At 42.2% G+C, this 15,495-nt stretch overlaps 1 protein-coding gene across 2 annotated transcripts in view; it reads right to left on the minus strand.

Annotated features, from left to right (window-relative positions):
- Nucleotides 1-15,495, minus strand: part of elavl4 (ELAV like neuron-specific RNA binding protein 4) — a 118,500-nt gene that overhangs the window by 8,187 nt on the left and 94,818 nt on the right. For both annotated transcript variants that reach the window (XM_068036418.1, XM_068036419.1), the window contains exons 3-5: nt 14,245-14,348; nt 12,755-12,908; nt 1,578-1,803 (exon numbers count right to left, since the gene is read on the minus strand). In XM_068036418.1, coding sequence (XP_067892519.1) covers nt 1,578-1,803; nt 12,755-12,908; nt 14,245-14,348 — 484 coding nt within the window. The remainder of the gene's footprint in view (nt 1-1,577; nt 1,804-12,754; nt 12,909-14,244; nt 14,349-15,495) is intronic.

Here is a 15,495-nt window from a genome sequence, read left to right on the forward strand (position 1 = left end):
AGCGATGCCCACATCCCACGAACGAATAAGAAAATAAAAGAGGGATGGAAGTGAGTAAAAGTTTTGCTGGGGACAATAAGTTGAGGTGGAGATTACAGAGGGGTGAGCAGACGAGATGGCTGCAGAAGTATCGTGGTCAACGGAAGGCCAAAGGCTGGGCAGTTCGGATACAGACATAGAATGACGTATTGTAGACGGTGAAGGATACAGAAAGTGGTTGTAATTGGCTTTGTCTGTGATAGAGACCATGGGAGTAGAGAGGATATGGGTATGGAAAGGTCAAGGCCATGGCTGTGATAGGCAAGTTTATATGGAGGGACAGGCTTCAGTATGTATTTTTTTTTGCTTTAACACAAAATTATAATGCTTATTTATTCCTTACAAAACTTGTGGGGCCGATATTCCACTAACCATCTGTCTCATTCTTGTGGCAATTTCAGTGGGAATAACACAGAAAGAGTGGAAAACGGGCCCTAATCAGGGTGTACTCCCAATATCTGTGGGGCTTTGTAAAGGGCAGAATCTCAAACTGCCCAATACAATAGCATCTGCACTGGGACGTCCTCCAACCTTGATCTCACAGGGACTTGTAACTCCAAGATTTCAACTGGAAACACCATGGAGATTCAGGCCTGGAAAGCAATCTGGACCCCTGAAGACGACAGTCGGTTGATTATTTTCGGGTTAATGAGGCTCCCTTATAAATGGAGCCACTTGGAGCTTGTCCTGACTTGTTCCAGTCCCTGATGCCATTTCCCCAGACCCCAAACCAAGACCTGGCTAGATCGTCTAGTAGCTTAGGGCCAGTGGACACCCATGTGCTTGCAGTAGCACTCTACAGGCCCCATGCTAATTAGGTGCCCTTTTCTCAACTCTGAAATGTCTGCACTGGGCCCAAAAACCAATACAGATAAAAGATTGAACAAGGCTTCACTATAAACCTGAATCCTTGCCTTAAAACAGTAGGACAAAGTGAACATATTTCACTCTAAACCCCTCCATACCCCCTTACCCAGGCACTGCCAATGTTTGCATATGACGATACTAATAATAAGATTTACCTACTAGGTAGACCTAATAAGAACAAGAAGAGGGATAAAAGACCATGTAAAAGCAATTTAAATAAGTTCTTTGCCTCTCCTCCTGAATCAAAGATAAGTCTGTGTACAATGTCCTAAACTTTGATTTCTTACTTTACCTTGTATGATTGTGTCTCTTCTTTATATTTCCACCTTCCCTACTTGAGTTTGATGTGCACCATATACCACTCCTCAGTCCAAAGTACACATTTTAATTAACCCGTTATGAGAATTATGAACTAGGATATAAGCTATTATAAAAATGTAGTCTATACTGGGTGCTATATCGCTGGCAAGAAGCTCAAATGCAATCACACATTTTAGTTACTTTTATATTTCACACAAAATCAAATTTACTCGGAAGTGATTACAATGAACAAAAGTCACTAAAATGATTTATTCAGTTTCTTAAGGTGTTAGTTTAATTTTAAAAACAATCAATAAAAAATACAAGACATCTAAAAGTTGCTCAGATTGATTTATGTACTTTATTATTACCTGAACCTCTGAGCCTGGTGATGCAGTGGCCCAGGATAACGCCTGCTAGGTGACTGATACAGCTGTGAAAGCAGTGCTTGGCTTGTTTTTTGGCTAGGATTATTGGCAAATTTCACAGTAATGGGTTCTGTAGCGCTGGAAGGTTTCTGCCCATTCAGTCCCTTGATTGCTTCCTCTGCTTCTATCCTTTTATCAAAACGAATGAATCCAACTCCTCTGGAAACACCTGAAAGACAGTTGAGATTAACAGATCATTCCCATGTTTTTGATATATCTCTGCCCTTCACACTTTGTTACAGATGCAAAAAATTAAATAGAAAGAGAAACAACCATTTCGTGCCGAGTTCTTTTGACCAGAAATCAGAGACTAGCAGCTACAATTGCCCTTTAATTGATCTCAGGAGATTAGCAGAAGCTACAATTGCCTCGTTATAACTTTTAGAAATACCTGAGCAGTAACATTAAATGTACAGGACAGGTTAAACACAGCTTCATCGTTAAAAATATACTATGAAGGCTCGGTGCTAAGGAATGTGAGTTCTAGACATTAAATGGAAAAAGTTTGTTCATGAAGTACCACTTCAAGCAGTCCTACACAGACTACGTCAATTTCCGGGGCACAGTGCCATGGGCCACTACTTGTGCGGTCGGCATAGTGTTCCTCATTGATTTCATTGAAGAAACCCGTGTGGGACGCGCAGGTATTGGCCTGCAGCACTGGCTGCCCCCGGGGAATCGACTTAAGTCTGTGTAGCATCGCTTGAAGTGACTCAATGCGAACAAATTTTCTCTCCAAAGTCTTTGCCAATATTTATGAGAGGCCATTACATCATACCTCTTTCTTACTTCTGGTTTGTTCATCATTTCTCCCCTCACTACGTTTTGCTGTTAGTCGAGACGGTGTGCCGGGGTGTAGTGCTTGGAGCCAGCAGTGAGAGCTGGGTGTAGATGAGGCCCAGTGATTCCAGTCCATCCTATAAATAGGATGCAGCTCACTGAAAATACAAGGGTACTACCTCTATCTGAATGCAAGAGTACTATCTCTATCTGAACACCCCATTCACCACCTGGGCGGATGTCTTTCTTGAAAAGGTAACGGCCAGGGCAGAAGGATTCCAAGTGGCTCAAATGACTATCATGTTCTGGACCAAAGGCGTGCCACACCATATTGCATGGACTACGGTTGTTGGTATACCAGCTATGGATAAAATAGCAAAAGAAGGAGGGTCCCGTCAAGCCTTGGTCAGCGCCTCACCTAGGAGAGGGAAACTCTGAATCCAAACCTACGGCTTGCAGACCTCGCTGCTGCCGTCCCAGTTTACTGGGCCATGACAGATGAGCTCCAGGCTTAAAGGGTGGGGTCAGTCAGCGCAAACTGTATTCCACTTTAAAGCACCACTGCGCAGACTGGAAAGAAATCCACCCCAACTACAACTCAACAAGTAAGTCCTGTAGCAACGGGAAAGGGACGGAAATGGCAGGTGCAAGATGGTACTGGCAGGCACAGTTCCAATCCTGCATGCAGGCAGCTCAGGATATTGTTTGTTTTGATGATGACCTAGAGACGACATCATGACCGGTAGCACCCTGACCGACCAAACCGCTTTTTTGAAGAACAGCATTATTTGCTCCTGAATTGGAGAGGGGCCTAGAAAAGGTGGCCGAAACAAATGCTCGTCTCCCTACCACCCAGTTGGCTTGCCACAGTCAATGGACATCTCTTAATGTGGTCAAACTATGACAGAATGTGAACTCCTAACCTTGCTTCAAAAGGTGGGAAAAGAAGAAAAATTCTGAAACTCGCCTGCTGGAATGTGAGACAATGCTCAACTCTGGTGACAACAGCCTCCCCCAACGACGTTCAGCTCTGGTGGCCCATGAGCTAGCCAGACTAGACAATGATATAATGGCTCTGAGTGAGGTCCGCTTCTCAGAGGCAAGGCAGCCTGACAGAACACAACGCTGGCTACACCCTCGATTGGTCAGGAAGACCTCAAGGTGAACAATGCCTCTTCGGTGTCGGCTTCATGGTGAAGATTATCGCACTAAACTTTCAAGCCTGCCAATCAACCATTCCGAACGCATCATATCCTTGCGCCTCTCCCTCCAAGACCAGCAGCATACAACTCTCATTAGCGTTTATGCTCAAACCCTGAAGGCTACCCAGCTGACAAAAGATAAGTTCTACACAGATCTCCTTGAACTCATTCAGAATGCCCCTCCCAAGGACAGAATTGTCATCCTTGGCGATTTCAATGCCAGAGTGGGCCGTGAGAGCCTGGCATGGAAGGGAGTGCTCGGAAACCATGGAGCTGGAAACTGTAATGAAAACGGACGTTTACTCTTGGTACTCTGTGCAGAAAAGCAGCTGTCCATAATCAACACCTTCTTTCAACAAAAAGATCGCTTCAAGACCACATGGATGCATCCTCGCTATAAACACTGGCACCTGATAGAATACATCTTGGTGCGCCACTGTGACCTAAAGGACGTCCTGCATACTAGAGTCATGCCCAGTGCTGACTATCAGTGGCTGTCAGTGCTGACTGGCTCGGTCGTTCAAAGCTGAACTTCCACTTCTTGCCTAAACTCAAGAACAGGCCTAGAGACAACCCATCAAAGAAATTTTGAATCAGCAACCTGCAAGACTCATCTTGCAGAGATAGATATCAAGCAACCTTACAGACAATAAAAGCAAGAAATGCTGGAAATACTTAGCAGGTCTGGCAACATCTGTGCATCCACGGATGCTGCCAGACCTGCTGTGTATTTCCAGCATTTCTTGTTTTTATTTCAGATTTCCAGCATCTGCAATATTTTGCTTTTATTAACCTTACAGACAAGACTGGAACATCCTGATCTCACTGCTGATTCCACTCCAGAAGAACCCTGGGAACACATCAAAGCTGCAGTACTGGATACTTCCAACGAGGTCATCGGACCCAGCACATTGAAGAATAGGGACTGGTTTAATGAAAATGACAAGGAAATTCAAGATCAGCTAAAAATAAAAAAGTCAGCTCATCAGGATCACCTGGCTCAGGCAACCATCCAAGAGAAAAGGACAGCTTACTATCAAGCATACAGCACCCTTCAATGTAAACTGTAGAACATCCAAAATGACTGGTGGATTGCACTTGTGGAAAAAATCCAACTGTACGCTGATACTGGCGACATAAGAAGTTTCTATGAAGCACTAAAATCTGTCTATGGACCAGCACATCAAACCCAAAACCCCTTGAGGAAGGCCAACGGCAAGACCCTACACACTAACAAGGAGTCAGTCCTGGATCACTGGTTGGAGCACTTTAAAACTATCTTCAGCGTCAAGTGCACAGTGCATGATACTGCCATCAATCGCACCCAACAACAGCCCATCAAAGAAGAACTGGATGAGAGCGCAACTCTGAAGGAAACTGTGACCACCAACAATTAGATGAAGAGCAACAAAGCCCCTAGAGTCAATAGAATTCCATCCAAAGCCTTGCGCATGATGGCCCTGCCCTATACTCCCTGAGTTTTTCATGGCCTGCTGGGAACAGGGCAGGGTTCCACAGGATCTTCGTGATGCCGTTATCATCACCTTATACAAAAACACAGGAGAAAAATCAGACTGCTCCAATTACTGTGGGATCACCCTCCTTTCTATTGCTGGGAAGATCCTGGCTAGAATACTTCTGAACAGGCTTGTGCCTACCATTGCGGAAGAAAACCTCCCAGACAGCCAGTGTGGTTTCAGAACAAACAGAGGCACCACAGACATGGTAATTGCACTCAGACAATTACAAGAAAAGTGTCATGAGCAAAATAAATGCCTATACATCACTTTCGTAGACCTCACCAAGGCATTTGACACTGTGAGCAAACTTGGACTTTGGAAACTCTGGAAAAACTTGGATGCCCACCCAGTTCCTGGCCATGGTGAAGCAGTTTCATGAAAATCAGTACAGACAAGTCAAGCAAAACAGCGACCTCTCAAGTCCCTTCCAAATCTCCAATGGCATGAAGCAGGGATGTGTGCTGGCTCCAACCTTATTCAACGTCTTTTTCAGCAGGCAATGGAAGACCTAAACGAGGGGGTTTACGTAGGCTTCCGGATTGATGGAGGCCTTTTCAACCTCAGGTGTCTTCAGGCTCACACAAAGCCACAAGAAAAACTCATCCGTAAGTTTCTTTGCACTGTCAGACTTGCAACGTATAACAACACATTTTCCCGAGGCGGCACAACTCTTTGGACTAAAAATCAGTTTAAAGAAAACTGAAGTCCTGCATCAGCTTGCACCCCAAGAAGAATATAGCACACCAAGCATCGTCATTGAGGGAACCGAGCTGAATGCTGTCAAGCGATTTAGTTATTTGGGGAGTGTCATCTCGTTTGATGCCACCATAGACAAGAAAGTGGACAATAGGCTCTCAAAAGCAAACAGTACATTCGACAGACTCTACAAATGAGCATGGAGCAACCACAGCCTCAGAGCACAGAACAAACTCAAAATGTACAAAGCCATAGTCCTTACCACCTTTTAGCATGGTGCCAAGTCATAGATCCTATACCACCGTCATGTCTGCCTTCTAGAGCGCTTCCACCAGCGCTGCCTCCGCAGCATCCTCAAGATCCGCTGGCAGGATCGCATCACAAACATTGTAGTCCTGGAAACAGCCAACATCACCAGCATCGAGGCCATCCTCCTGCAAAGCCAACTGCATTGGGTGGGTCACATTGCCCAGATGGACTTGCCCAAGATTGTTTGTATGGAGAGCTGACCACTGGTAAAAGGAACAGAGGGGCCCCGTGCAAACGTTTCAAGGATTCCTTGAAAAAGTCCCTCTGTGTGCCACATCGACCATCGCCAGTGGGAAGCGCAGGCCATAGGTCGTGATGCCTGGAGATGCTACATCAGGAGGGCTACAGACATCCTTGAGACTGAGCGAAGAACCAGCATGAAAGAGAAAAGGAGGAAAAGGACATATCCAATTGTCTGCTGCAGCGACTACACCTTCAATTGTACCTGCTGTGGGAGAATCTGCTGGTTATGGATAGGCCTGACTAGCCACCAGCGGGCCTGCAACCGATGAGAACAACCTTCCCAAAATCTTCGTCCGCGAAGAAATGCCAAGAATGAGAACTCCTGGCTTACATTAGGTCCATTAGCTCAACATTCAAAAGACTTGTTTGTCTCCTGATATTACGGGTGAAAAACTCCACAGCAAAGTCTCAGGACATGACATAAACTGTTTTACCCCCGTAAAAATACCGAAGAAATAAACATATGGGGCTGAATTTTCCCGGCCCGCAGTGGCAGGCTTGGAGGCGGGGGAGGAGGGAGTGGAACTGGGAAAATTGGGGAGAGCTGCACTGGGACAGCTCCCTGATGCATTCCTATTACTTCATGGAGACAGGCAGCCAATTAACATTGTTAAGGCCCCATTTAGGGGCGATTTTGTGGCCACGCTGGCATTTTGCTGCCGGCAGAGCAGTCCCCCTTGCATGCGGAGGCTGTCAGCTCAACAGAGGCGACCTCCCTGCGGCAGGCTCCATGCCCCAGTGGTGGGGCCGTGGGCAGCAAAGTGCTGCCAGAGGGGTTTCTCCTCCGCTCTGAGGGTCCTAATGGCTTCAGCCCTAATAGTTTATTAGTATCCACGCTTCCATGTTGAGGCAGAGTCTCTAACCTGCCTAAGCAGCGCCACCTCTCCCAGTGGGGCTGCCGGCTCTCTGATTGGGCCTGTGGCATTGGGAGCCCATCTGACATCCTTAATAACACAGTAAGCATGGAGGCAGCCAATTAGGAAGCCGCTTCGCAGAAGATTGTGCTGCTGGTCTCGCTGCCAGCAAGTGCAGACTCAGGACCCCCCAATTGGTCCTGATGTCCTTTGCAAATCCAGCTCATAGTTGTTAAACAGATAGATGCAGTCACTAGAAACTCAGAGCTTACACAAGAGATCTGAATCTATCTTGTTTGATGAGCCAGTACCAGCCTTGCTTGTGGGTTGTCTTATTGACATTCTCCATATACTAGCTGCTTCAGCAAATTGCTGCGGAAACTGTCTTTTTACCACAAGATGGAGTTTTTAAATACAAGATTTAATCACCTAACATAACTTCTCTAATATCTTCCTCATACTGTCAATGGACCTTGGACATTTTTCCAGAACCACAATCTCATCATCATTTTATCCATCTGTTTCAGCAGCCTTTGCTTCATTTGTTTATTATACATCATGATACAGACAAGGAAAATCATAACATATTGTATAGCAAGCTAGGTTTTAAAGCCGATTATGCCCTAGATATAATATAGTAAAATATCTTCACTTAATAGATCCTCCAGCACTTTCTTACTAGTATTGTTTCTTGCCATCTATTATTCCAAGTTTAATGTCAACTCTGGGGAACTAACCTTGAATTTTGGAATTTCAAAATTTATGCCCACTTTACTCTAATTTCAATCCCTCTGGTATATACCACTGCATGTAACTCTATCTTAGTTCTTAATTTGCATCAAGTCTCAGTCACCGATTACCTCTGAGCTGGTTGACCTATATTGGCTCCCAGTTTGGCAAAATCTCAATTTTAAAATTTCCATCCTTGTTTTCAAATCGCTCCATGGGATTCCTCACCCTTCTCTATCTCTGTAATCTCTGTAGCGCTATAACTCTCTGAGATCTCTATGCCCTCCAATTCTGGCCTCTTGCTCATCACTGATTTTAACCATTCTACCATCAGGGGCCATTCCTTCAGCTGTCTAGGCCCTAACTTTTGGAATTCCCTCCCTAAACCTCTCTATCCTCCTTTAAGACACTCCTGAAACCTACCTCTTTCAGGAGTCCTGATATCTCCTTATGTGGCTTAGTGTCAAATTTTCATAACACAACTGTGAAGCACCTTGGAACACTTTACCACATTAAAGGTGCTGTATCAATGTAAGTTGTTGTTTCATTATTTTATATGTAAAAAGTCGATTTATCTATTGAGCATGTGTCAAAGTCTTGTGTAAAATGTTTAAATTAGTGATGATACAGTTTATGTCCTCACTCTCCCAAGCCACATTAGAAATTTCACCTGGTGGTGTTGTTAGCGTGACTGAGCTCATTTGGGACCCGTCCTTCAGTGTATCCTCATTATGGATTCCACTTATTGGTTGCCTCACCTGCAACGTATCCAATCTATAAATCCCAAAATTATGCTACTTGAGACATAAGGTAAAGTTATTCCTGTCAATTGAGGCTATATATCAAAAGATTTGGGAGTCCAGATATATTTGATTAGAATTTCCCCTGCATAGTAGCTAGTGGCCAGGTTGCAAAATATATTTTCAATTGTTAAACATAGGCAAGGACACAACCACCTCCAAGGGCAAGCCAACAATCAACTACTCTTAACTACACTTTGTTGACCGTTGCTAGGTTGTGTATTGATTCCAGATTGATATCCTTTGTGGGGTGTACTCAAACATGCTTTCTCCTGACCTCTCAGTTTGAGTTATCATAAAATTAACCATCATAAAATTAACCACTATCACGCATGATCACTTAGGGCAATGATTTTCAACTCCAGTTGTGGTGTGATTCTCTTACTTCTACCTCATACCATCGGATACTTGCTCTGTCCAAGTTAGATCTTGTCACCTCATTTACACATTACCCCTGGAGGAACATTACCATCCAATGCATTATGTACATTATTCCCTGTAAATCATTTATTTCAGTTTGCTTCAATGCATCAACATTTTTACTTAGTTTATTAAACCCCTCTTCCACTTCTTTAAAATATCACCCATATTGTCCAATTAATATTTAATCAAGTCAGTTTTTTTTAAGTATGTATGTGATACTTTCCCAAAGTTTTGTGCAGATCATCCTATAAGTTCTGAGGAGGGAAGCTGTTAGGAATGTTAGCAGGAAAGATTGTATTAAAAAATTCAATTTATGTTAAGGCCTCTATTTTGTAACAGATGGCTTTCCCAGATTTGTCTGGCAACAGCATCCTTGAAAATGTCCAGAATCAGCTTCAACATGTCAAGGTCTGTATGACTGGTATAGACAGAGTCATAACTATTGTGCCTGTTCTTGTGAAGTTTCAACATCCTTGCAGATAATATTATCTGTATTACTGTCTTAAAACCATAAGAGCAGATAAGTAACACCATGAAACTAGATACTACAGAAGTCAACAAGTCTTTGGAATGGCGAGCTGATATAGGTTAGTGCAAACCACTAGTAAATGTCATAGAATGCAGGTCATGACGTCCAGGATCAGCTTAGACTCTCAAGGTCTCTACAGCTGGCACAGATAGCCATAAGGATTGTTGCCTGTTCTTTGTGTAGTTTTAACATCCTGTCGATAAGCCTATCTCAGTATTACTGTCTTAAGGCCACCATGATGCAATGATGTAATGGCCTTATAGCTGAGGATAAAAGTGAGACCACTGACATGAAAAGTAGGCATAACCCAAAGGCTAATCATCCTACAATTGAGCTCAACAACTATAACGTGTGGTCTCCCGTAGTCTTCCCTTCACAGCGTGGGTTGTCGGTGAGTATATTTCCTCTAATAAATCTATAAGCGAAAACTCTGCATCTAGAATTCTCATTCCTGGCACAGAGATAACATCTCCAGCTTTTCTCTCCAGCAGTACTGATGAACATTCATCTTAGCAGTTTAACACCTCAACTATACTTCAGATACCAGACTACCTGTGAACCACGGGAGATATACTGGCTGTTGAAAAAAAATCTTAAATATAAAGGTAAGTATTATTGCTATAAATTCTTCAAAATGCTTATTACTACAAAAGCAAATAGGCATTTATCATCATCACCACCAATCCCATTTTCTGGGAATGAACTGGGTGGCACAGTGGCGCAGTGGTTAGCACCGTAGCCTCACAGCTCCAGCGACCCGGGTTCAATTCTGGGTACTGCCTGTGTGGAGTTTGCAAGTTCTCCCTGTGTCTGCGTGGGTTTTCGCCGGGTGCTCCGGTTTCCTCCCGCAGCCAAAGACTTGCAGGTTGACAGGTAAATTGGCCATTATAAATTGCCCCTGGTATAGGTAGGTGGTAGGGGTATATAGGGACAGGTGGGGATGTGGTAGGAATGTGGGATTAGTGTAGGATTAGTATAAATGGGTGGTTGATGGTCGGCACAAACTCGGTAGGCCGAAGGGCCTGTTTCAGTGCTGTATCTCTAAAAAAAAAATAATCACATATTGCTGATTCTTATAATTTTTTTTATATCCCAACACTTCTACTTTGGCTGACTAATCTTGGTGTTCCTCATAATCCCACTGAAACTTCAGAATTCTATTTCACTTGATGCTGACAAATACAAGGAAACAGTGGTGTGCAAACTATATAGTCCTGTAATTCCTTGAGAGTCAGATTATTGGGTGGGGCAAAATTTATGCTTACCCCATGACCCATAAACTGGAGTCACGGAATGCACATATTTCAGGCAGAGGCCAGTGCCAATGTACCCTCTAGTTTGTTTTTTTAGCGCGTGGTCAATTTGTTTAAGCGGCAGGCCCTTTAAAATTTTGCACGGCCATGCACGCATGATAACTTAAAAGGGTCAACTGTGTACGGTCTGTGCAGCCTACAGGGAACACTGGCCAGTGCTACTTACAGTGTCAATGCTGTACCTCCCTCAGGTCGGATGCATCCAGGGTGAGGGGAATTGGATTTTACTGTAACAGCTTGCTACAGTGTAATCTCGTTTTCGGGTTTTGTCCAAAAAGCATATTTAAAAAAAAGTTTCCATATGCTAATTTTCCATCAGGAATTGATTGCAATTACTTTTGGAAAACTAGTTTTTAACAATGATGGTTGCAGGGCAACATTGAGCCCTGTTGCTGGGATGCAAATGACAGAACAAATGACATATGCTGAGTTTGCTTCATTCGCATTTTATCACAATATGCCCTCCCATATCTATTCTTTGACCACTCCAGTTCTGGTACAACTTTTTATAGGTGGAAAAAGTGGAAGGAATCTGTGCATCCAGGTCATGTACCAAATTCTGCCCCTGCTCATTCAGATTATAGTATCACTATGTCCCAGGAATTGTAGGGCACATATCTTAAAGAAGTAGTATTCAATCACATTCAACCTATACCTGTGACAGTCTATGAGTTCTTTGTGCCAAAACAAATATTGCTGAAATCTGAAAATAATTGTTTTAATTTTGTGCCTGACTTCATTGCCTTGTATGAATAGACCTGAGTTTAAGATATAGGCCTAGATTTCAGCCCTTCTCTGCTGATACTTCATTTGATTGAGGTTTGCAAAGCTGCATAGCTGCTCAGGCTCGCAACCACTGTGCCCTTGCTTTCCTGGATGCTGGCCCCACTGGGGCAGCATACACCCATTCATGGTTGGGTGAAATATGTTAACTAGATATAACTTAGGAAACAGTCTCTGCTGTGTTTCCCACCATTTGATTGCTGAATACTGGCATCTAGCATTCAATAGTCGATGGTAGGTAGGCCAAGAAATCAGGGTGAAAACAAGTGCTTTGGCTGACATGCACAAGCTCTGGAAAAGGTCTCAAAATTTATTGATATAAACATGTGGTTTTGCAGTCAGCATGGAGGCTGCCTGCATTGTAACACTTTTAGGCCTCCTAGGTACTACTGTATCAAAACTCCACCCCCTTTAGTGGGCAGAGGCCGAGGAGCCTGCCTCCAATGTGCAAATGGTCCTAAGGCCAAAAAAATCAGCATATTATAGGCACATCTCTGTGTTGGGCAGAAGTCTCTCCCTCCTCTCTACCTGGAGATATGCTTCAATAAAGGGGGTAGTGAGGAAAGACCAGCCATCATTTAAAAAAATGATTATATAAATGCTTTATGAAAAACCTGCATGTTTGCGGGCCAAAGGCAATAAATTTTACATAACTGCTTGCTAACATTATGCATACACATCAGTCATACATATGCTACTTTAAAGATCTGATAAAATGCAGCTCTCAGAACAGAATGAATTCCAAACAACCTGCAAAACTTAATGAATGAAAAACCATGTCAGTTCAAGTGGCCATTTAAAAAAACAATAAAATCAAAGATTCTCATTGTACTGAAGAAAAATAAATTTATTGGTGAAAGTTTTGCTCTTTTTAAATATTGGTATTGTTAAAAGGTTGGTAAACAGTCATCTGGAAAAAGTAGTATCAGTGACACCTACCAGTGACTTGGTCAACTAAAATTCTGGAAGTGATGATTCGGCCATATTGTGAAAATGTCTGCTCTAATTCTTTCTGAGTCATAGATTTAGGAAGGCCACTAACGTACAAATTAGCATCACGGATTGATGCAGAGCTTGGACGAGCATAAGAAACCTAGAGAAAAGATAAAAGCAAAAAATTCTGCTAAGTAAGCTGTTATAAAGATAGAATATATTGTTTCATGAATAGTAGTTTTAGGATAATTTCTACTATTTTTGCTTCGCCAAAATATCTTCTGCCTATCCATTTATGGTGAAACTGGTATTTTATAAGCAATTCACCCATTTGCCTTGAGTAATTGTTGGAACAGGAAAAAAAATTACCTAATTTTTGTAAGATGAAGTATCTTTACCTACATTTAAAGTCTGCTGAGGCTACTGCATTAAAATTATCTATATATGTATATAAACTGTATTGAAATTTAATGAATTGACAAATATTTGCTATAAACAGCCAGAGTTTCTGGTAGCCAAAAAGTTACAAGATAAACTAAATCCCTGATTTTAACTGGGAGTGGGAAAATGGGAAGCGAGCAAATGCAGGCCAGCAGGAGCCCTCAGGTGCGCTTTGGAGCCAAAAGGAGCAATCGTACTCATCCTGGCTCTACATGAAGATAAGTAAAACCATTAAAAAAAACTTTTTGTTAGTGGCCACTTGTTAGACTACAGCAAGCCCCTAAAAACCTGCAGCAGAACTTCTCCAGTGCATGCTCTGCTCAGCGCCAAAGAATTTTTCAGAGGTGTCCTTAAACTGGAGTTAAGCCCCTTATTTACATATGCCTATTATGTATATGGTGGCACCTGTACCCTGGCACAGATCAGGTGAGGGTTATTGCATTCCTTTTAGCGCATTTTATGCTCATAAAACGGATGCATTGAGGACTAATTTCTAACCCATTGAGTTTTAACTGGCTATACAATACAGAAGCACAAGCTATAAAATTCAACTTTCTGGTATCAAAATCAATAAGCAAAAGCAGAGGTGAAAAATATATTAAAGAAAATCACCCATCCAGTTGCCCAAAGCTTTATTGGAGTTATAAACAAGATAAGAAAATGTAACAATATTTTAATATCAGTCCAAATACTAATTTCAAAATAGTTTACATTTTTCTTGTTTTCTCACTGGAGGCTGCACGACACAAATTTTTTGCATCAGATATTTCAAAGTATCTTTTGAAGTTTAAGGCCGTAGGCAACAGTTCTATGCATAAACTGCTGTAGGGGTAATTTTAACTGGATGATGGTATAAAACAAGTGATTTAGCTGCCTGTTATACATTTCTCCCAGTTTTCATTTTCACTGAAATGAAATATGCACAATCACCCAAGGTCAAACCTATCCCGTGTGATTTAACATTTACATAAGGCAGATATTTTCCTTTTATTTAAGGAAACACTTTGATATGTACCTTAAAACCAATGCTCAAAAACAAATAGGATGCCTCTTACCTTTATGGTTTTGGTCTGAAGTCTAAGTCCATTTAAAGTATTAATTGCTTTTTCTGCATCCTTTGGATCGACATAGTTCACAAAACCGTATCCCAAACTTTGCCCTGTTTAAGAGGAATTATAGATGCTGAACTTTTAGTTTCTTAAAGGTAGAGTATCACTATAATGCAACTCACCAGGAACAACTGATGCTCCCTGAAAAGGAGCAAAGTAATCTTTAAGTAGTTTTAAAAGAAAAATAAGCATTCTCCCCCCACCCCCATTCCACTTCCTCTCAACTCTTGCAATCAAATTATGTCTAACTTTAAAATGTAGGATAGTACTAATGTAAATACAAAAGTTTAAGCTTTTCTTTGTAGTAGAGATTATTTCATGGAGCCAAAATGAAGCTGAATGCAATTTTCCGAAATCTTTCAGTGCAACCTATCAAAATTGGTTACCATTAAAGCGTAACTATTAATACTCCCTTTTAGAAGTCAAAACATTATGAATACCTATGTTTAGACTTAACATTTATTTCATTTTTTTAAAAATTGCATTTGCATAAATGAGTTTAGATAACATCACTAGAGGCAACAGGAACAGAAGAATTAATAGGTCCAAATCTTAACATCCCAGTGGAAATGGGATGATACCGACTATAAAGCACCTGCTGCCCTGTTCCCGCTCTGATCTTGCCCACCACATTTCCTGAGGCCTTCTGCTTGCTGTGTAATTACTGCCTGCAAATCGGGTTCCTGTGATGTACGTAGAACCCCAACTCAATTCTGAAGAACAATTGATTGATGCATGTGCATTCCCCAATATCCCTGTCGGTGAAGCATAAAAGGCCCAAAAGGTAAGTAGAGAACTATTTTTAAGAACATAAGAAATAGGAGCAAGAGTAGGCCACAATATTCAATAAGATCATGGCTGAACCTCTACATCAACTCCACTTTCTCACCCTATCCCCATATCCTTTAGTGCCCAAAAATCTATCAATCTCAGTCTTGAATATGCCCATCGATTAAACATCCACATCCCGCTGGGGATGAGAATTCCAACAATTCATAAGCCTCAGTGAACAGATTTCTCCTCATCTCAGTCCTAAATGGCTGACCCCTATTCCTGAGACAATGGGTTGGATTTTTGTTACGGAGGGAAACAGGAACCAGGTCTGGTTTTGGGTCAGAAACCTATCTCCTGTGGAAAACAGATTCAGATTGCAATTTTCAAATGGGTAAGCCCTTAATTGGTATGGAGATGGTTTTG

Source organism: Heterodontus francisci, chromosome 8, assembly GCF_036365525.1.
Source record: "Heterodontus francisci isolate sHetFra1 chromosome 8, sHetFra1.hap1, whole genome shotgun sequence".
NCBI lineage: Eukaryota > Metazoa > Chordata > Chondrichthyes > Heterodontiformes > Heterodontidae > Heterodontus > Heterodontus francisci.